This window comes from Lynx rufus, unplaced genomic scaffold, assembly GCF_022079265.1.
Source record: "Lynx rufus isolate CCGP_SWC_20201006 ecotype Redwood Valley unplaced genomic scaffold, mLynRuf1.p SCAF_1, whole genome shotgun sequence".
NCBI classification, from domain to species: domain Eukaryota; kingdom Metazoa; phylum Chordata; class Mammalia; order Carnivora; family Felidae; genus Lynx; species Lynx rufus.
The window spans coordinates 169,801,460-169,822,202 of NW_025814823.1; the positions used below are offsets into that span (position 1 = coordinate 169,801,460).

Below are 20,743 nucleotides of genomic sequence, written 5' to 3' on the forward strand. Positions count from 1 at the left end.
AGCTAAAGAGAGGAGGAAGAACTCCCAAAGAGTGGGTTTTGCTTCTTTTTATAGTTGTGATTATTAGGTTGATCAGGAATGCAGATAGACTATTTTGGCTAAAGTGGGTTTCTGTTTCGGGTGTAAATTTCAAGCCAGGCTGCTAATTTTAAGGTTGAAACCATGTTTAGGTTCAAACAAATTTGAGGGGTGATTATACTGGTGACCTAGGGCTTGAGTATTGGTATATTTGTCTTGTGATGGGTAATAAATAATCTGATTTGAATGAAATGAGTCTCTCAAGGGTACAACGTAACTTTTGTGAAATAGTGTATTTAATGTCATGTTATTTGTACTGTTAGGCAGACAAGCACCTAGTTGGTATCCAGTAAATATTTTATGTTGTGTTTGTAAGTCTAACATACTGTTTTCTAAATAAAAGGTCACCTTTGAAGTACTTCAGCCGAAAACTCCCATGCCTTTTCTATTCTGTGCATTGTAGGATGCTTTGCAGCATCCCTGGCATCCATCCAGTAGAAACCAGAAACACCTTTCTTCTTGCCCCAGTTGTAGCCACCAAAAATGTCTACAGACACTGCTAAATCTCCTCTGGGGGAAGAAATCAACCCTGTTGAAAATCACTTGGCCAAAGGCCTGTTCTTTATACCCTTTGCACTTTGTTAGCATTTTGCTTTTTAGGAAGGAAAGATCAGAAGACTTAGCTCTAATTCTCAAAAGGAGAAGTAGCATTTTTTTAAATATGAAATGAATCCTTTCTCTGGATGCCGAAAATTCACTTACATTTTTAGGATTCTAAATTGCAGTATGTTACTGAAAACACAAGCGTAGATATTATGTTCACATGCAAGTTAAAGAAAAAGTGGAAGATTATTGTAATGAAACTTCCTTTTTTTTTAATTGAATAGACTTGTGCTGAGAAAAATGTTATGGCAGGTGATAGTAAATAAATCATCTTTTACTTTCTGTAGGTTGAATTAGAGGTTAAAAGTAGTCTAGGTATATTCCCCTTGTCTTTTTGCCTAGGAAGGTAAGATACATTCATTAGTAACAAGGTAGTATAAAAATCATACTCAAACATAATTTGAGATGTGTGAAGTTTTCTCAGGCAAGCTATTTACTTTCTAAAGTGCATTTGTTTTATTTATGTTAATTTTGATGATTCTAGTTACTGCATTTGCTATTTCTTCTGGAAGAAAACCAGGAAGTGGATAGAGACTTCCCTCTTGTTCATTTCATTTTGTTTTAAGTAGGTTTCTTTTAAAGGAAGGATGATGGAAGTGGGGTAGGGAAATAATGAAGTTCTTGGCAGTTATTCCTTTCCTTTTGTGCCCCCAGATGTCTGGTCTTGAATTCAGTCTAAGTCAGCTAACTGTGGCCAAATCTGACCCACCACCTGTTTTTTGTAGGGCCATAAGCTAAAAATGGTTCTTATGTTTTCAAGTGGTTAAATATTTCGTGACATAGCCACACTCGTTTTGCTACAAATCATCTCTGGCTGCTTCTGTACTACAGAGCTGAGTAGTTGCCACAGTAACTCTCTGCCCCAAAAAAGCCTAAAATATTTCTTCTCTGGCCCCTTACTGAAGAAGTTTGCCAACCCCAGGTGTAACCTGTGTTTTTCTATTATTAACGTTAGAGGCAAATAGTATGGTTAGATCTGTTGAAGCAGAGGTGTATGTTGAAAATAAAATTCTTGTTCTTGTCACCTGGTTATTAGATAAACTTAGTGAAACTTAGTTTGTGTTTTCAGAGTGTGGTTTAAAACTGGTGTTATATACATGTTTCACGGATTTCCAAGTATCCTTGGGGAACTTCTGTGCTGGAGCATGGACATGCTTGACATGTTTAATTTGTTTCCCTTCTATCACTTGCAGATTTCTCACTACAGGACTGCTCTGGGATGGAGGGTTCTGGGGCATGAACTGCAAAATTGATCCATAGTCTCCAGATCGAAAACCATGACTTTATTGTATTTTAGATGTGCTATAATTCACAGATAGGCTGAATTCTGAGCCTAATCAGACTGCTCCGGTTAGTTAGTATTGTGGAGGGAGAGCATAGGTCCGGGCATCTTCTTCATAAACTGTAGATCTAGGATGGAACTTGGCAGACCTCTCTGAGACCCTGAAGGCTACTCACCTCGGAGGCAGAGAACTACCAGCATGTCTGCACGGGCACCAGACTGCTGCTCTTCCAAGAGTAATTAATTCCTGCTAATTTTGATCCTTCTTCATGCTTCTTGAAGGTTATGTGTGGCTTTCTTCATTCCTTTTGGCACAGGCCACCATCCCATTTGTGTCCTCAGAGATTGAACTGTCATCGTTAAATTGCAGTACACTTAGTCTGAACAAAATGAGCGTAATGAACCTAACTGGTGTTGCAATTTTTAAGTATTTCCCCCCCTATTTTTAAATGAATGCATTTGTGCATTGTTCACATGCATCTGGATTTCTCACTGGCTTCCTTTGCAGGCAGTCGGTCACCTTTGAGAGTCAAGAGAAATGAAATTCCTTTTCCAAAGGCAGAGCAGGCCTCAGATGTGACCTTTTCCCACCAGTCAGCCTCCTTGTCCTGAATGAGGAGTCTTGAGAGCAGGGAAATTTGCCAGTGATTGATTGATTGATTGATTGATTGTTCTTTGTAAACACATGTTTTTTTCTAGGACGGATGGTGTTTTGTGATGGGAAGCACTCCTCCTCATTCAGGGCAAGGCTGTACTTTGGGGCTGAAGATAGACTTTGTAGCAATTCACCCCTGCTCCTTCATACCACAAGTATGGAAGAAAGTGGGACTTGTGGGTCCTGGCCTTTGTGGTAACATTTTTACCTGTGGAACATTAGCAGATAGAAGCCAGAGAATATGACTTACTCTCACATTTATTTTCTCCATAAAAAAGTCCTGGATCTGTATTTTGAGAGTCTATGGAGATAGTCATTCTTTTAATAGTCACGAGCACCCCTAGAAAAGTCATAATAGGAAGTCAGGCAAGAATTTTAGAGTAGGGAGGATCCTTCCAGATCAGGTAGTTTAGTCTTTGATTTTTCAGATAAGAACACTGAGACACATAAAGTTAACTTCATCAGTTTGCCCTGGGTCCTGTAACCAGTCATAGCATACCTGGAATATGCATCCTGGCCTATAATTCAGTGCTTGTTGCTGTACTTTACTCAGCATATATTTGAGAATTACCTTAGAGGTTACTAGATAATGTTACTTGCTTTGCGAGAGCATTTTAGTTATTTGAAGCAACGCAACTGCCGTTTGTGAAACAATTAGAGACAGCTGAATGCTATTTATTCATCACAAGAGTTAATTTTTAAAAGTTAGAACGGTGCCTGGCACATAGTAAATATTCAGTAAATGCTAGTTATTACCAATGAACACAGATTTATGGAGTACCTATCATGTACCAGGCACTGTGCAGGGGTTCTTGGGACACAGGACCTAAGAATACAGTAAGAGTCCATGATCTTAATTCTTATTCTTGGTTTAAGGGCAGAGGCCTTAAAGGGAATTCAGCACTTAAGCCAGGTAACAACAGCCTGGCTCAAGTTGACCAAAGGTCCTGGGACAAAAGACAGGCTTTTCTGACTGGGTAGGACTCTGAAGAGAGAAAGAACATTCCTAGTGTGGAGTACAGAGCTTCTGAAGGCTTGTGGTAATGAAAGAGCCTTGCACCATGAGAAGAGGTGAGGAGATTGGTTTGATTTAGGATCTTTGGTGCTTGTAAAGAGTAACTGGGAAAACATGATAGGTAGCATGGTATCAGATTGTGAATTGCCCTGAGAGCCAGCCTGGAAAGTTACAGGACTCAAATGGTAGTGAACCATTGAAAGTTACGGAGTATGTCAGGAAAAGCCATGTTGGAGAATTAATTTCATAGAAAATTTTAGACCTGGAAGGGAGCTAAGAGTTTTCAATCTAGATTATTCTGGTAGCAGTGTGTAGGAAGACTCAGAAGCAGGAAGGCAGCTGAGAATCTGTTTGAGGTAATACAGACATAAGGCACTAAATCCCTATATGTACCAGTTATTGAAATGGCTAGAATCAAGAGGAAAACGTGTGCAGACATTTTGTGAAAAGAAGCCTCAGGGCTTTCTAACAGATTTTTATCAAGGGTAACGATGGGTGTGGCTTGAGTGAAAAATTTTCCCACTTCTTTCCTTTAGAGCGTTTGGAGAATTAGCTAAAACTGTTTGCAGAAAGGGATAGTTTGGAAGATAACCCGGTTTGGGAAACCAACCTCAGGTTCATGTATGATGAGGTGGATGTTAGTGGAGTAGCCACGGGGGCTGGGGTGCCCAAGTGAGAGATGAGGGAAGGGAGATGCTGATCTGGTAGTCATCAGCAAAGTCGGAGTGGATGAGCTCACTCTGGACTGTGCTTTGTGAGAAGAGAGCAGACAGCCAAGGAACATTTCTTATAGCCAAAGCTATGCTTCTCATATTGAGATTATTGTGTAGCAGGTGCTAATATAATGAAGCAGCTTGTATTCAAATTGTCAGAAACCAGCTCATTGATCAGCATACCTAAGAAAAGATAAGACTGTCCTAAGGAAGGATTTCAAAGGAGCATTTCAATAGGAAACTAAAAAAGACCCTTCTCATTTTGGGCCCAAATTATGGAGCTAAAGGATTTTTTTTTTCCCTAGGTTATAAGAACAGAAAATAGGTAATTCTCTCTCTCTCTGTCTCTTTCTTTCTGTGTGTGTGTGTGTGTGTGTGTGTGTGAGTGAGAGAGAGAGAGAGAGGAGAGAGGGAGAGATGGGTTTATTAAAGATCAAAAACCAACACTTAAAATAGGGACTTCATAGCTTACGGTTGTTTTTAAGGTCAGACAGATTTCTGAGTACCCCCATACTGCCTCTTGTTGATAGTAAAGAAGAGCCCTTCCTTTTTGATGAGTGGCTGACCACACCCTCCCCCCAAACTGAAGAAATTATAACTGTCTTTGACTCAAGGCCAACTTTTCAAAATTTGTAGGGTCCAGTGACAACACTTGAGATACAAGGTATTTCTTAGAATTTCAGGGAGAAGATCTAACCAATGATTGTTTGTAAGAAAGAAAAAAAGATTTGAGAAGAACCCAAGGAATTTGTATCCTTAATTCATCTTTATAGCTGACTGTGTGGTACTTAGAAATTTGTTTTCATTACATTTTTATATATCATACTGTGCCTTACTATTGCATTTGTTCCTTCTGTGGTATTTACCACGCCCCACCTTGCCCTTACAGATCGATTGGTTCAGATGGACTTTTACAAAGTCTGTAGGAAAGGATTTGTAAAGCTTTAGAATCTTTGCTGCTTGTACAGAAGAGTTAGGAAATTCAGAATTTATGATAATTCAGATGGGACTTGGTTAAATACTTACCTTTCCCTGGTCAGTAAGGAATAAAATGGGCTTATTCAGTAGATGATTAGTATAAATAAGATTGGAGCCAGGCTGATTATCTACTTAAAACAAGTCTTCAGAGACCCCCAATACTATTTCTGTACAAAAAACCATCTTAGTCATGTCAGCCGCGTTTGTTTTAATAGGCTAACACTGTTTAAGTTGATTTGTATTTTCTACTACAATTCTTCTCTTTTTACATTGAAATTATGTTTCTGAAAATTACTTGGGTAAACATGTCTACGGAACTTTTATCATCAGATCCTAGCATACAACATATGCCATTCATCCATGCACAATGAGTTTAGGTGGTATGTAAATAAAATAGTACATAATGACAACCCTTGTGCATAAAGACAGGCCTATCTCCAAAAATATAAGACAGAGTAGCAACATCGACCAGCAGTCATTGACCAGGTGATATATGACAGCATGACCCTGGTTCCTTGGGATTTGTTGCTGTCTGAAAGTATATCCCGTGAACTTTCATTCATGTTCTTGGGTGGGATACACTGTTGACATTATCTCAGAGTGCTATGTATAAGAATAGAAATACATTAAAAATATGTTGTAGAAATAAAACCAGTGTGGTTTTCAAAAAGATATTTTGCAAAAAAATGTAAAGAAAGGTAATGTGCCACAGAACAGTTTGGGAAGTAATGAATTAAAGGAAGTATTCTATTCGTCAACACCTAATTTGCTTAGCACCACTTTATTTCCAGTCATTAAATGTATCTTAAAGTTATAAAACTGCATTGCATGAAAATATTTTACAGTGTAAACACATTGTGCTACTTACAAGCCCTTGTTCTAATCATCATATTGAAGAAGATACCCATTTTGCAGAATCTCGCTTTATATAATAGCTTCATGTCTAAAATGTTGTCTTAACAGGAGGTGGTTTCTTTGCAGCTGCATTGGGGTGGTGTGGATGGAGGCCATATAGTTCTAATCTCAATATACATCTGGAAACTCATGGAGGGGGGAGGGATGGGACTGTGTCCTGGAGCCTGGAGAAAGCGCTAGCAACCGGAGTCCTGATCCCATTTTTGGAGGTGGCAAAAGGATGGGTGTTCACAGAGGATGGGGGTTCACGAAGAGTGGGAAAAACCGGTGTGGCCTGTTGTTAATTCTAGGTCTTGACTGGAAGGCACAGTGATTCCGGCAGCTGCAGAGTCCCAAGGGTACCCTCCTGGGGCAAAGCATGGTGAGCTTGAAGTCCCAGCTCTTCCCTTTACAGTCACCTGCACGCTTGTTGTCTACCTGCATCTGAGTAGCCTCTATTAACGTCATACCCAGGTGCGCGTGAGATTTGTGAATAATGATTTGCCAAGGCAAAACCCGATGCTCCTGTGTTTTGGCAAGGTTTTACGTAATTAAGTGTTCTTTGTGCTCACCTGGTGAGTGCATTTATTTCTTTGAGTGGACGAGTGGAAGCACAAAGACCATAATACCTTGGAAGAGATTCAGGCATGATAAGCTTCAGGTCTGGAAAACACCATTAAAAGGTCATTTGTCACTGTGGTTTGTGGCTTGTAACAACTTGGTAGAGTTACATGTACAAATATGGTCCCTGCCTCAGTTCACACCTTTTTGGGCCTCAGTACTATACATCTTAAGATGGGGAGTGGTCACTTGAGGGGTTTCTTGTCATTTTATGAAACCCAAATGCCCTCCTGTTAAGTACCTGAGATCTGACTAAATATAAATAGCAGGGTTTTCTGTGTAGCTGAATGGCGGCTGACTGACCTGGAACTACTGCGGTAACAGTGACACCCTGCTGCAAATACAGACTCTGTTTTACCAAATCTCTGTTTTTATATTTAGTTTTAATACAGCGGCTCTTAACTGGGGATGTGTGAGAATTGCCTGGTGAGCCTTCTACAATTATTAAAGGCAGATCTGTGCTCTCTGTCTAGGTAATCCCCATTCTTATATCCATTGCTTTAAATTCATATTCACACTGACTCAGGTTTGTGTATTTTCCTGACTTTCAGATTTTGTTGTCACCCTCATACCACCACTATTCGAATACCACATTAGACACCATTAGACCACTTTCTAATGGTTCCAGAAGAGAACCTTTGCCCCCCTCCCCCCATTCCTTCCCCAGGACTCACTCCTTACTTCCCTAAAATGCCATCCGTTATTTTCCCAGTTGCCTCAGCAAAAGAAACAAACAAAAAAACCCCCAAAAGGCTATGTTTCTTCTTTTCCTGTCACTCCCTTCCCTAACTTCCTCTGTCTTGTCAAATCCTTCCTCTTTCCTCTGCCTCCCCTGCCTTGGTCCAAGCCACTTTCGTGTTTGGTGTTTATCCTGATTGCCCCTCCACAGCTCCAGAATAGCTTTAAAAACACTTTTTCTTCATTGATCCTACAACTGTCTAAGATGAAGATGTTGATGTTTCATTCCTGGAAAAGTATTTTTAACTATAAAGTCTTTTCCTACATCTTTTGTTCAAATGGTCTTGTGAGACCAAAAGGAGCCCCTCGGAAAGAGGTTGTGCAGTCACATGGTGTCACCTTTCATTCCTCCATTGCATGGGCTCTGGGTTGCTGGGGCTCACAGCGCTCCAACTCTTCTGATGGGGATTTGGATGGACTTCCTCTAGTAGGGACTGCAAGTGGGAAGACACTTTCTAAGCTTTATATAGGGTCAGCTCTTTACCAGGTGTATTTGTTTCCTATAGTTTCTGTAACAAACTTAGTGGCTTAAAACAAAAATGTATTGCCTTCCAGTTCTGGAGGTCAGAAGTTTGAAATGGCTCTTAGTGGACTAAAATCAAGATGTTGAGAGGGCTTTGTCTCTTCTTTGGGCTTTAGGGGAGAATCCATTGCCACATCTTTTCCAGCTTCTAGAGGCTGTCTGCATTTCTTGGCTCAAGGCCCCCTTCCAGTATGGCATCACTCTGACCTCCTCTTCCATCTTTAGATCTCCTTTGACTCTGCCTCCCACCTCCTTTTTTCCTTTGTAAGGACCCCTGTGATTTAATTGGGCCTATCCAAATATTCTGGGACAGTTTTCCCCATCTCAGAATCCTTAAGTTACTCAAATCAACAGAGTCTTTTACCATGTAAAGTAACAGATTCACAGGTTTCAGGGATTAGAACATGGACATCATTGGGGTGGCCATTATTCTGCCTACCACACCAAGCATCATTTAAACTGATTTATACATTCTAATTTAGCACTCATAACCACCCTATGGGTGATGTATTGTCTCCATTTTACAGATGAGGAAACTGAGGCACAGAGAAGTTATGTAACTTGCCCAAGGTTACCCTGGGGTAGTGGAGCCAGAGTTTAAATTTGACTGGGCTTTATATTTTGTTTCATTTTATTTTCCAGCTTTATTGAGATATAGTTGATGTATAACATTGTATAAGTTTAAGGTGTACAATATGTTGATTTGATGCACTTACATGGATATTATAAAATGGATATTACCATAGTGTTAACTAACACCTCCATCATGTCATATAAATACTATTTATTTCTTAAGATGAGAACCTTTAAGATTTATTCTCTTAGCAACTTTATGTAATACAGTATTAACTATAATCATGCTATATATTACAGTTTCAGAACTTATGATTAGAAGTTTTTTTGCTTAGTTTTGTTGTTTTTGTTTTTTATAAGTGGAAGTTTATACCCTTTGATCAACATCTCTCCATTCTGCCTCCCAACCTCTACTGTTCTAGTATTTTTTTGAGTTCACCTTTTTTAGATTCCCCATGCAAGTGCTATCATAAAGTATGTGACTTTTTCTGTCTGACTTATTTCACTTAGCATTTCCTCAAGATCCATCTATGTTGTCACAAATGGAAGGTTTCCTTTTTCTGTTGCTGAATAAGATTCCACTGTGCGTGTGCGTCTTTGTATGGGGATATATCCATATGTAGATAGATGGACAGCATATGCTCACGTCTTGTTTTTTTTGTTTGTTTTTTTTAATCTATCCAGCCACTCTTTGTCTTTTGAATGAAGAATTCAGTCCATTTACTTTTTTTTTTAATTTTTTTTATGTTTATTCATTTTTGAAGGAGAGAGAGACAGTGTGTGAGTTGGGAAGGGGCAGAGAGAGAGAGAGGCACAGAATCTGAAGCAGGCTCCAGGCTCTGAGCTGTCAGCACAGAGCCCGATGCGGGGCTAGAACTCACAAACCGTGAGATCATGACCGGACGCTCAACCGACTGAGCCACCCAGGTGCCCCTCTGTTTAGTTTTAAAGTAATTATTGATAGGTAAGAACTTATACCATTTTATTAATTGTTGTCTGGCTGTTTCATAGTTTCCACGTGTTTTCTTCCTCTTGCTGCCTTCCTTTGTGACTTGGTGATTTTCCATAGTGGTAGGCTTTGATTCTCTTCTCTTTATCATGTGTGAATCTGCTGTAGATTTTGCTTTGTGGTTACTATGATCCTTACATAGAACATTTTATAAATAGAATAGTCCATTTTACTATAACAACTTCGATTGCATACAGAAACTTTACCCCTTTACTCTTTTTCCCTCCTTTCCTTTTTGATGTCACGACTTCCCTTTTTCTATTGTGTATCCATTAACAGATTATTGTTGCTGTAGTTATTTTAATACTGTTGTCCTTTAACATTTTTACAAGAATTAAATGACTAACACTTTACCATATTAAAATATTACTTTGAATTTGACTATATACTTAACCTTTACCAGTGGTTTTTATATTTTCATAGGTTTTCATGTTACTAATTAGTGTGTTTTAGCTTGAAGAACTATTTTCTGCATTTCTTGTAAGGCGGGTGTTGTGTGATGAATTCCCTTAGCTTTTGTTTGTGTGCGGAAGTCTATCCCTCCTTCACTTCTGAAGGACAACTTTGTCAGGTAGTGTATCCTTGGTTGGCATTTCTTTTCTTTCAGCACTTTGAATATATCATCCCACTCTCTCCTGCCCTGTAAAGTCTTGGAGAGGATCTCTTTAAGTTGATTTGGTGTGGTGACCTCTTAGCTCCATGAATTTGGATATCCAAATCTCTTCAAATTGGAGAAGTTCTCAGCCATTATTTCTTTCTTCCTTTCTTCCTTTCTTTCTTTTTTTTTTTAATAATGTTTATTTTTGAGAGAGAGAGAGAGAGAGAGAGAGAGAGAGACAGTGCGAGCAGGGGAGGGGCAGAGAGAGAGGGAGACACAGAATCCGAAGCAGGCCATTGGCCTGCTGTCAGCACAGAGCCTGATGGGGGGCTTGAACTCATGAACTGCAAGATCCTGACCTGAGATGAAATCGAGGGCTTCAACTGACTGAGCCACCCAACACCCCAGCTGTTATTTCTTTAAGTAAGCTTTCTGAACCCTTCTTTTCTTCTTCTTCTTGAATTGTAATAATGTGCAGATTGGTTCTTTTGTTGTTACCTCACAGATGATGTATGCTTTCTTCACTCTTTTCCTTTCCTTTTTCTTTTTTCTTCTCTGGATAATTTCAATTGTTCTGTCTTGGAGCTCACTTACTCTTTCTTCTGCTTGGTCAAGTCTTATGTTAAAGGTCTTTGTTGACTTCAGTGATTGTTTTCTTAAGCTCCCAAATTTGTTTGGTTTTTATTTATGTTTTCCATCTCTTTGTTGAACTTTTCATTTTGTTCTTATATTGTGTGCCTGGTATTGTTAAATTGTTTATCTGTGTTCTCTTGTAACTCTGAGCATCTTTAGAACATTATTTTGAATTATTTGCTGGGCAATTTCTATATTTCCATTTTGGGGGGGACCAGTTACTGGAGGTTTACTGTATTCCTTTAGTAGAGTCATGTTTTCCAGATCCTCTGTGATCTCTATAACCTTGTATGGAAATTTATGTCTTTGAAGAAATCTCCACCTCCATATTTTATCGACTGGCTTTGGTAAGGGAAGTCTTTCACTCGCGGGGCGAGGGGAAGCAGGAACATGTTAGTGATCCCAGCATGTGACCCCAGGTCTGCCACCTGTGATGCAAGTTCTAGCGGTGCAGGGGCATGTGGCGGCATTGGTTTTGAGGGTGGCATGATGTCTCTTTGGCTCAGGTTGCTGGGGTCCACAACATTGACAGCTGCATGGTCCTTGGCAAATGCTGCAGGGTGTCTGCAGTGGCTGTGAGGGCTGTTTGAGTCCTCACTGGTACCTCCAGGCCGAGTGGGTAGGGGCCAGGGCCAACAAGAGTGGTGTCCTAAGCTGGTGGTGCCCTCAGCTGCAGAGGCCTGTGTGGTGGAGGGCTGGTTGCAGACATACATGTAGTGGTAGGAGCCAAGGCAGGCAGCAAGGGCTGGGGCCAACCGTGGAGGCACTGGTAGTTGCAGGGGCCCTGGATGTTGATGTGCCATGAGCCACGACGGCTCAGTCTCATCACGGACACACAGCAGTGGAGGCTGGTGATGGGGGTCAGGTTGACGACATGCAGTTGCACAGCTGGAGTGTTTGGCGCCAGGTGAGTGTGACGGTGCAGGCTAGTGACCGAAGACAGGGCCTCCTCCGTGCCCGTAAGCAGCCGTGGAGGCCCTGGCTATAGGCTTGCTCTCCTGTGGCTGCAGAGTCTCTTCCTGAGCGTGTGCAGGCAGTGGAGGTTGGAGACCAGCATCCGGTTGGCGGCATGCAAGTGCATAGCTGGAGGGGCTAGCTCCATGGCAGTGGGGGTCGGCCGCGGGGGTCTGGGCCGGAGTCTTGCACTTGAGCAGCCGCAGAGGCCTGGGCTGGTTGCTGGTGTGGTTCCTAAGTTCCAGAGAGGCTGAGTGGGGAGAGAGTAAGAGGGACACAGGTGGCTGGCATCAGTTAATGCCAATACATGTGAGGTGAAAGTTGGTGAAATCTGCAGAGGTTCCATGGCAGATGTGCTGGCCACTGGTTCCTTCTTCAATGGTGAAAGCTGCTGGGTTTGTCTGTAGAGCAGGTCACTGTGAACCATTCTTATTCATGCTGTGTGGCCGCTCTTGGTAGCTAGCCCCTGCTTTTTTTTTTTTTTTTTTTTTTTTTTTTCCTTGTTCCTAGATATCTCTGTATATCTCTTGGTGTGGTACTCCCAATGACTGGGAAACCTGGTTTTACCCTGCTCTTCTTTTCTACCAAGGGGAACTGTTTCTAACTGGGGAGTTCCCTTGTGGCCCTGAGCAGTGCTGGCCTGGGGGATGGGATGATGCGCACAAAATGAAGCCATCTTCCTTCTTTTACTGTGTGGTTATTCTCAGGTGTTCTGTTCCACTGTGCTGTGAGGAGACTCCAGGGCTGTCCCATAGCTGTTTTTGTTCACAGATAGCTGTTTCATTGTTGATCTTTGTGGGAGGATGGAGGCTGGGTCTCCTGTGCTGTTGTTTTGATGATAATACTCTTGGCTTTAGAGTCTTGTTTTTTGTTTTTTTTGTTTTTTTAAGGTTATTTATTTATTTTTGAGAGAGAGAGCGAGAGAGCAAGCGAACAAGCAGGGGAGGGACAGAGAGAAAGGGGGGGGGGGGAGAGAGAGAGAGGGAGAGAATCCCATGCAGGTTCTGCACTGTCAGCTCAGAGCCCGATGCAGGGCTCGAACTCACTAGCCTTGAGATCGTGAACTGAGCCAAAATCAAAGAGTCTGACACTTAACCGACTGAGCCACCCAAGTGCCCCTGGAGTCTGTTCTTAATCACAGTTGCGCCCTGGAAAGTTGTACCCTTCAAAGTGATTTTACAAAGCCATACTTTTATTGTAGCAACAACAGAAGTAATGTCTTCTTGAGTACCTGCTTCTTGGCAGGCCCTGTGCTAAGTTCTTTTGTAACCATTCCAAGCAGTAGGTATTAGCACTTTTTTTCCCCATAAGGAAACTGAGGCCCAGAAAAATTAAGTTATTTTCTGAAGGTCACAGTGCTAGTGTACCAAAGCTGTTGTTGGAACCCACATCATCTGACCCGGTGCCCATGTGCTTAACCATTCACCTAAACTGCCTTTATTAGCTAAAAGGAGTCATTAAAAATAAAGGTAATCATTATTTGCAGTTACTTCAAAATAAAAATGTGGTGAAGTATAATATCCTAGAGCATGAGATGGAAGAATCTGGTACAAGGATAATTAGAAGAATTAATACCCAGTTAAGCAGATTATCAAAAGATGCATGTTTATGAATTTATGTTACCCTCTAGTTTAGGGGTGATTTGGCAAGTGGATTATTTTTGGCTTGTTTATCTTAGATATTGCAGTGACATGTGTGAAGTCAGAGACATCGGCCTCCAACCTGGCTGAACACCAGAATCACCTGTGGAACATAAACACTGCAGTTTCTGAGACTCTTCCCAAGATTCCAGGGTGGATTCCTTGGTTTTGTAATTTTGAGCAGTTTTTCAGATGCTTCTGATGGTTATTGTTAGAGCCTTTTACCCAGTCACATTTACTGCATGGTGGGCACATTTAGTGATGGAATCCAGGTCCAGAAATATCTTGATGTGATGGAGTAATATACTGAATCTAACAAAATCCAACAATACAGAGGAAAAGAAAGCATGAATGATAGGTGGTATGGAGCTAGAGTTTCAGACTTACAAACACATACATTTTGGAGTGAAGTGTTGTTTCTTTTGAATGCCGCCTTTGGTGGCATTGGTGGTTATCTTATAAACGTGTAATACTGTTTCCTCTATAGGTCTCTGAACTAGAAACTTGATTTGGTTGAGTGAAGATTTTCTATCACTATCATGGTAGGAAGAATTTCAGAATCACCTTGGGTTCTTTTATCAGACTCTTTCCCTCCCCCACATCAGTTGAAAGTCAGAGCCCATTGAGCCATGCTTGCTAATGGTAGTGAAAGTTGAAAAATTGTGGTTGGACTGTACAAAATCCATAATCTCTGTTTGCCCTAGAGGAGGAGTCACATAGTGACTCACAAAGTCATAGTGACATACCCTACTCACAAAGTCATGATTGTCACTGTGGCCAAATATGGCTCAATTTCTATATTATTTCCCTCTTAGTCGATGAACATCACCCTATAATTGAGGATGGTTACTTCTCATTCTTACCTATGTTTTGGGTCACAGTGAAGATTTTTGTTGATTTACTTCTTAAAAAATGTTAGTGTTTCATTTTTATTCATATTACTTTTGGTGTAAACTGTGCCAAAAAATGACATTTAATACTTCCTTATCTTAGAGAAAAGGTTGCACACAGTTTCCCCCGCCCCCAGTAAATATTTGCAGTTCTTTTGTGCATCAGGCATTGTGCTAGGCATCAGGGGATGGTGATGAATAACAATAGCTGTGGTGCCTGTTCTCAAGATAAATATTTATTTAGTGATGAAGATGGGGAAATAAATAGTACATGAATAAAATAGGTAAAAGATGTAATAAGACAAAAAATAAGTTGACATAATAGAGAATCACATGAGAAGGCTTATTTATTTATTTATTTATTTATTTATTTATTGAAATGTTTATTTATTTTGAGAGGGGGAGGGAGAGGCAGAGAGAATCCCAAGCAGGCTCCGCACTGCTCAATCCCACAAACCTTGAGATTATAACCTGAACTGAAATCAAGAGTCTGACGCTTAACTGACAGAGCCACCCAGGTGCCCCTGAGAAGGCCTGTTTTATACAGGATGGCTGGGGAAGGCTATGCTGAGGGGACATTTCAGGTGAGATCTGAAGTACTCTATAAAGGAAGAACGTGTATGAAGGTCTCGAGATGGGTTGAAGAGGAACTGGCTTAGAACTGAGATGAGATGAGGGTGAAGCTAAATTGGGGGAGGGGAGATAGTTGGATACAGATCCTTACTGACGGTAGTGTAAGTGCAGTGAGAAACTAGCTCTGGATTGTATTGTAAGAAAGATACAGTGCGGCTGCATAGGTCACGGTTGAAGGATATAAGCCTAGGATTGGGAAATTAGTTAAGAGGCTGCTGTGTACGAGACAGGAGAGATTGTCGGAGGATTGGATCAGCATGGTTGCAGTTGAGAGGGAGAGACGTGGAGTGATTCAACAGCTATTGTAGAGGTAGTAAGGAAAGAGCTTGCAGATAGACTGGAGGTGTGAGCGGGGTGAGGAAGGAGGAAGAATCCGTTATGCCACCAAGATTTGGGGAGTGACTAACTAGGTGGACATTAGAGCTACTTACTGAAGATCTGAAGATGCAGAAGGCTTATTTGGGAGGGTTCTTTGGGGCATAAGTTTGAAACCCAAGTGGAGGAGCAGAGTAGTCATTTGGATGTATGGGTTTGTTTTCCAGAGAAGAGGCTTCAGTTAGAGATAGAAATGTAGATGAGACATCAGTACAAATGATGGAATTTAAACCATGGAGTGTATGAGATAGGTTAAGATAGTATAGAGACTGCAGAGGTCCCAGAAATTAACCTTAAGGCCCTTCATCATGTAGTTACTGGGGAGAGAAGGAGACTGATAAACCAGAGGCAGAAGGAAACCTAGAGCATGCTGCGCTGAGAGTAGGTGAAGAAAACGTTGCCAGGAGGAAGAAGTGGTCTAGTGTGCTAGATGCTCTTCAAGATGATGAGTCAGGTGAGCACAGCGTGTGCTTATCATGACTGACTCCATGGAAGTCTTTGGGGCCTGTTCAGGGCTAGTTTGGGTGGAGTGGTACGCACAGGCTGAATACAGCAGGCAGATGAGAGAATAGGAATTTATAAGGAATGTATATAGTGAGTACCGACTGTTGATAACCTCTGTATGTCTCTGAAGGCGCTGGGGCCCTAGAAGGGGATTGTGGGGCTAAGGGAAGCACTGGAGTTTGATTTGGTGTTTTAGACAGGATATCATGCTAAGTTGAACCCTAGGAAATTGGTGAACTGTACTATATTTGATTTATGAGAATGGCAAATTTCATATAGTTTGACCTAATGTTACATGTTATACTACTGAGAATGAGTTACTTTTGAAAAGGGAGTTTGATGAAGCAGTGTTGAGAGAGTTTTAACCAAAAGAGTACAGCCTTTGAGCTGTTGAGAGAGATGGGTTTGGAGCTCCCCAGTCAAGTGTTGGCCTTTGAAGCGGGGAGGGGGAAGGCACACATTTTTTCCACTGTAACAGGAAGGAAGATGCTGATGTACAGATTCAGCCGAGTTTCAGTGATCATCGTGATGCCGATCCCGGCAGCTAGTGTTTACCCGGGGCCAGTAATTGCGGAACAAGCTTTCAGATTTGGCTGTAGGTGCACATTGATTGATTTTGTTCATAGGACTGAGTGGCTACTGATCCTGTTTTGCCTTGTAGTAGGCTCTAAATTTTCTCCCTCAAAAGTCATTGATATCAGTGAAATTTTTTTTTTATTATTATTCAGTTTTTCCCTTTCATCAAAAGCAGAGTACATCAGATAGCATGACCTCCTTCTCCACTCATCAGCAGTAAAACACCATGGGCCTCCCTATAGAACTGATTAACAAATCAAAGAATAAAGTGTTTTTCTCACAAGTGATTTTCTTACCCTACAGAAAATTGTCTTTTTCAGTATTGCTATCAGTATTCTTTGACTTGTCAGCATAATTGAAACGATACCTGTGATTTCTGTTACTTCAATGCAGACTACAAGTGCATCCTTTTAAGGTCATACTACTCTTCTTCTGTCTTGTGTACAAGAATTTGCTTATGAGGTATGTATATTTCAAGAATTTCAGCTGTCCGGAGGGAGGTTTTATTCCACTGCATAATATAGTTTAAAAAAATGATTTTCATTAGACCATTCTGCTGACATATCCTCAGGCCACAATTTTCTCCATGGACTTATTAATTCAGTACAGAATTCCAGGTACTGATCATTAATTGTATCTTAAAAACTACAATGAGATCGAAGTCGTCTTTAGCGCCTTCAGGATTATTTTTCATGAAACATCTACCTCCTGTAATATTTATTTTGAATAATATGCTCATCCATGGGTTATGGGACTAGAGCCATTGTAGGAATATTCCCAGATGTGTGTGCTTGTTTCTCAGTGTGTGCTTGTTGAGCTCTAGGCAGCTTTGCCTTGTGTATGGCTCCAAAATTATCTTTTCCTGAAAGTGCAGGTAGGTCTGGAGAAATGCAGACACTGTATTAATTTATACACTGTAAGGGTCTGATAAAACATGCTGCATCTTTAAAAGCTCTAGGGTGGTGGTATTTTAGACAAAAGTTTTATTTTATGGATGAGGGTAGCTTTACTAGAGGCAAGATAAACCAACATGTTCTAATTCTGCTTGGAATCAGGAACTCGATTTACTGTTGTTACCTGCTGTGGTAGAAATTGCAAGCATCCCTGACATAGACTTGTATCTTCAGTATTGGAAATATTCAACAGAATTCATCAGCAGTGATTTCAAAAAGCTGCAGTCTCTGATGTTTTGATAATAAGTGAAGAAAAGTTTTCTTGTTATTTCAGACAGCCTTTGATAGCATGTCATTTTATGAAAATATACACAGATTAGTCTGTTGCATACCTGATTCAAATGTTTTTAGCTTCTTTGGGTGAACTTTGGGTTATGCCAAGCTTCTTTGGGTGAACTTTGGGGGACTCCCTTTGGCCTTTCTACTGAGAACCACTGTCCATCCATATGTGCTGATAAAGAAGGGTTTGTAGTATGATAGTGCTCAATGGGTTTGCTGACCTGGAATCTAACTGGTTCAGCCAGCTTCTCTTTGAGCCCTGAACTAGTGTTGTACTGATCCATCACATTTCCTTTGCTTTGCCATTTCTAGTCGTGACCTGGTGCGTATTCTTTCTCTTGCTTTTCCGTAGAGGAAATGGGGCTTGTCTTACAGGGTGAGTTCTGTGCTAAAACCTTGTACTTCCTCCTTCTATATATGCTGATGAACAGGTTTCAAAGTTCTACCTCTTAGAAATAGCCCACCACCCCAGCGGTGACAGTTTTGACATGCATGGGCTTTTTCTGTCACATGCCTCTAAATAGACCTGGGAGAGCATCTTTCAGGTCTAAGGAGACTATCTTTTGCTCTTCCACCTCCCTCCTCCCCACAAAGACAATGTGCTGCTGATTTGCTTCTAAATTTGGCTATTTCTTTTCTCATTCCAAAATATTTTCTCTAGTCCTTTCAGACATCTTTCAGTTTACACAGTTTGCTGCAGTGGCCTTCCCTTGGAGGACTCCAGTCTGCTGACCTCTCTTCTCCCCTTGTTGAAGTGGCCACTAACCTGGAAGTAGAATCCTTTTCTTCTCCTGGCTTCCCTATCAAACAGTCAACAACTATTCATAACAGACTAAAGTAGAATTTAAATACCCATAATCAGTTTTTATCATCTCGATTATGTATTTTTTTTCAAAAAGGGATGGTATCAAATTACTATTTTGTATCCATGCTTTTTAAAGTGGTTTTTCTCCATTGAATCTCCTGAAAACACCTTCTTATATATTTTAATTTTTAAAGAATTTATATTTCTGTATTTTCAGGGACTGAGAATATCTTCATGATATAGATGTACCATTTGACCAGTTCCTTACCTTTGGACGTTTAGGTGTTTTCCCTTTTCCCTCCCTCCTTCTTTCTGTCTTCCTATTATTTACTGGTGATAGAACTTTTGTTTTTGGGTGTCCAGAGTTGTTTTTCACTATGTATATAGTTATGTTTATTAAACCCTAGCACGGACTTTTTGAGTAGTCTCTTGCTAGTTACAGTGTCACTTTGTGTTAAGGTAAGAACTCCTATCTTATGTATATCCGTCTCCCCAGTGTAGCATTATGCCTGGTACAGTAGGTGTAAAGAATTCTTGTTGAGTTCTAGAAATATAAGGGCCATGTGACAAATACTTAAGTATCTCCTGTTTATTTGAGATTCCAGAGATAGGAGTGAACAAGACAGAGATTGTCCTTGCTCTCATAAGCTGAGATATTATTCTGTATAACAAGGTTTATGTTGTAAGGACTACAAGCCTCTTAATGTGAGGATCACTTAAAAAATCATAAAGTCACACAGTATGGTAGGAGAGTCCAAATGACCTACAGTATGATTACTTGGGGGACCTGCATTCCAGGTTTTTTCATGCGTATGGCTAATTAAGAGTTGACTAACTGACTTTCCTGTAGATGATATTTCTTATCTAGGATTGTCCACAAGGGTTGCCAATTATGATGGAATAATTTTTTTCAGGTTCACACTTTTTGACCCTTTCAAGTGACTAAAATCAATTATACTTAAATTTAAAATTTCATACCTGAACATAGTATGTTGTTCTTAGGTATTATAGAGAATTCAAAGATCTTTTAGGGCTGGGTTTGGGGCAGTAGGAAGTATATCCCTAAATATTTTTGGTCTTTCTGTTGCACATTTTAAAATATGATTAAGCAAAGATTGAAGCCATGGAGATTTTCTGCTGTAAGTTGGTGTTTCAACACTGCCAGCCATTCACGCTCTTTGTGATTCCACTTACAGAAGTGGAAAGTGAAGGGTGAGTAGCTGCACTCTTGGGCAGGCACATAATTTTTTTAAAAAATGTGTGTGCCTCAGCAGAGCTATATTAGAGTTTCCTATAGCTGCCTTTTTCTTTTTTATTGTAGGGCCAGCTCTCAATGTTGCAAGAAAAAATAGACCATTTGGAGCGTTTGCTAGCTGAGAATAATGAGATCATCTCAAATATTAGAGACTCGGTCATCAATTTGAGTGAATCTGTGGAGGATGGTCCAAAAAGTTCACAAGGCAATTTCAGCCAAGGTGCTGGCTTACCTCTTCTGCCGTCAAAACAGCTGTCCCTCGTAGTGGACCCTGAAGACTGTTCATTCGCTTTACAAGGTGGAAGTAGGCATTCAGATGTGCAGGTAATGTATGCATTCATTAATAATCATTGGGCTTCTTTGTCTTTTACTTTCTTTTTTTGATCTGGTGTCTGTTTTAACTTAGTTGCCTAAACTGTCTGGAGTTTAGTTTGTATTTTTGTAAACTGGCTTGATTATTCACCTGATCATTAATGTTCTTTTTAGTGATAAAATTCTGTAATTCTGTGTTTCCCCCAATTTTTTTTTTATTATTTTATGCGCTGTGGCCTTTTTGTATGTTTTTTAGGTCTGACTTTCTCTCGTAGATGAAGTTTAGAGGTTTAAATTTGGTCAAAGAGATTTTCTCATCTTCCTATAAAGAGTACAAGAAAAGCTGTATTCTTACTATGTCTCTGTTATACACTATAGGTTTCACACAGTGTAGGGTTAAATTCCTTTTGCTAACTATCTTTTTGTGAAAGAGGGAAGGGAAATACTGTAGAGCTGTGCTGTTCAGAATGGAAGCCACTGTCCACAGGTGACTACTGAGCATGTGAAATGTGGCTAGTTTGAAGTGAGATGTGCTCTAAGTGTTGAGAATTTTTACGAAAACAAAGGTAAATTGTTCATTTTTATATTGATTAGATGTTGAGAAAATAATATTATGAATACATTGGGTTAAATAAAATATATCAATAAAATTAA

At 40.4% G+C, this 20,743-nt stretch overlaps 1 protein-coding gene across 1 annotated transcript in view; it reads left to right on the top strand.

The window, feature by feature from the left end:
- Nucleotides 1-20,743, top strand: part of MAN2A1 (mannosidase alpha class 2A member 1) — a 167,129-nt gene that overhangs the window by 5,174 nt on the left and 141,212 nt on the right. Inside the window, exon 2 of the mRNA XM_047090160.1 lies at nucleotides 19,844-20,101. Coding sequence (XP_046946116.1) covers nucleotides 19,844-20,101 — 258 coding nt within the window. The remainder of the gene's footprint in view (nucleotides 1-19,843; nucleotides 20,102-20,743) is intronic.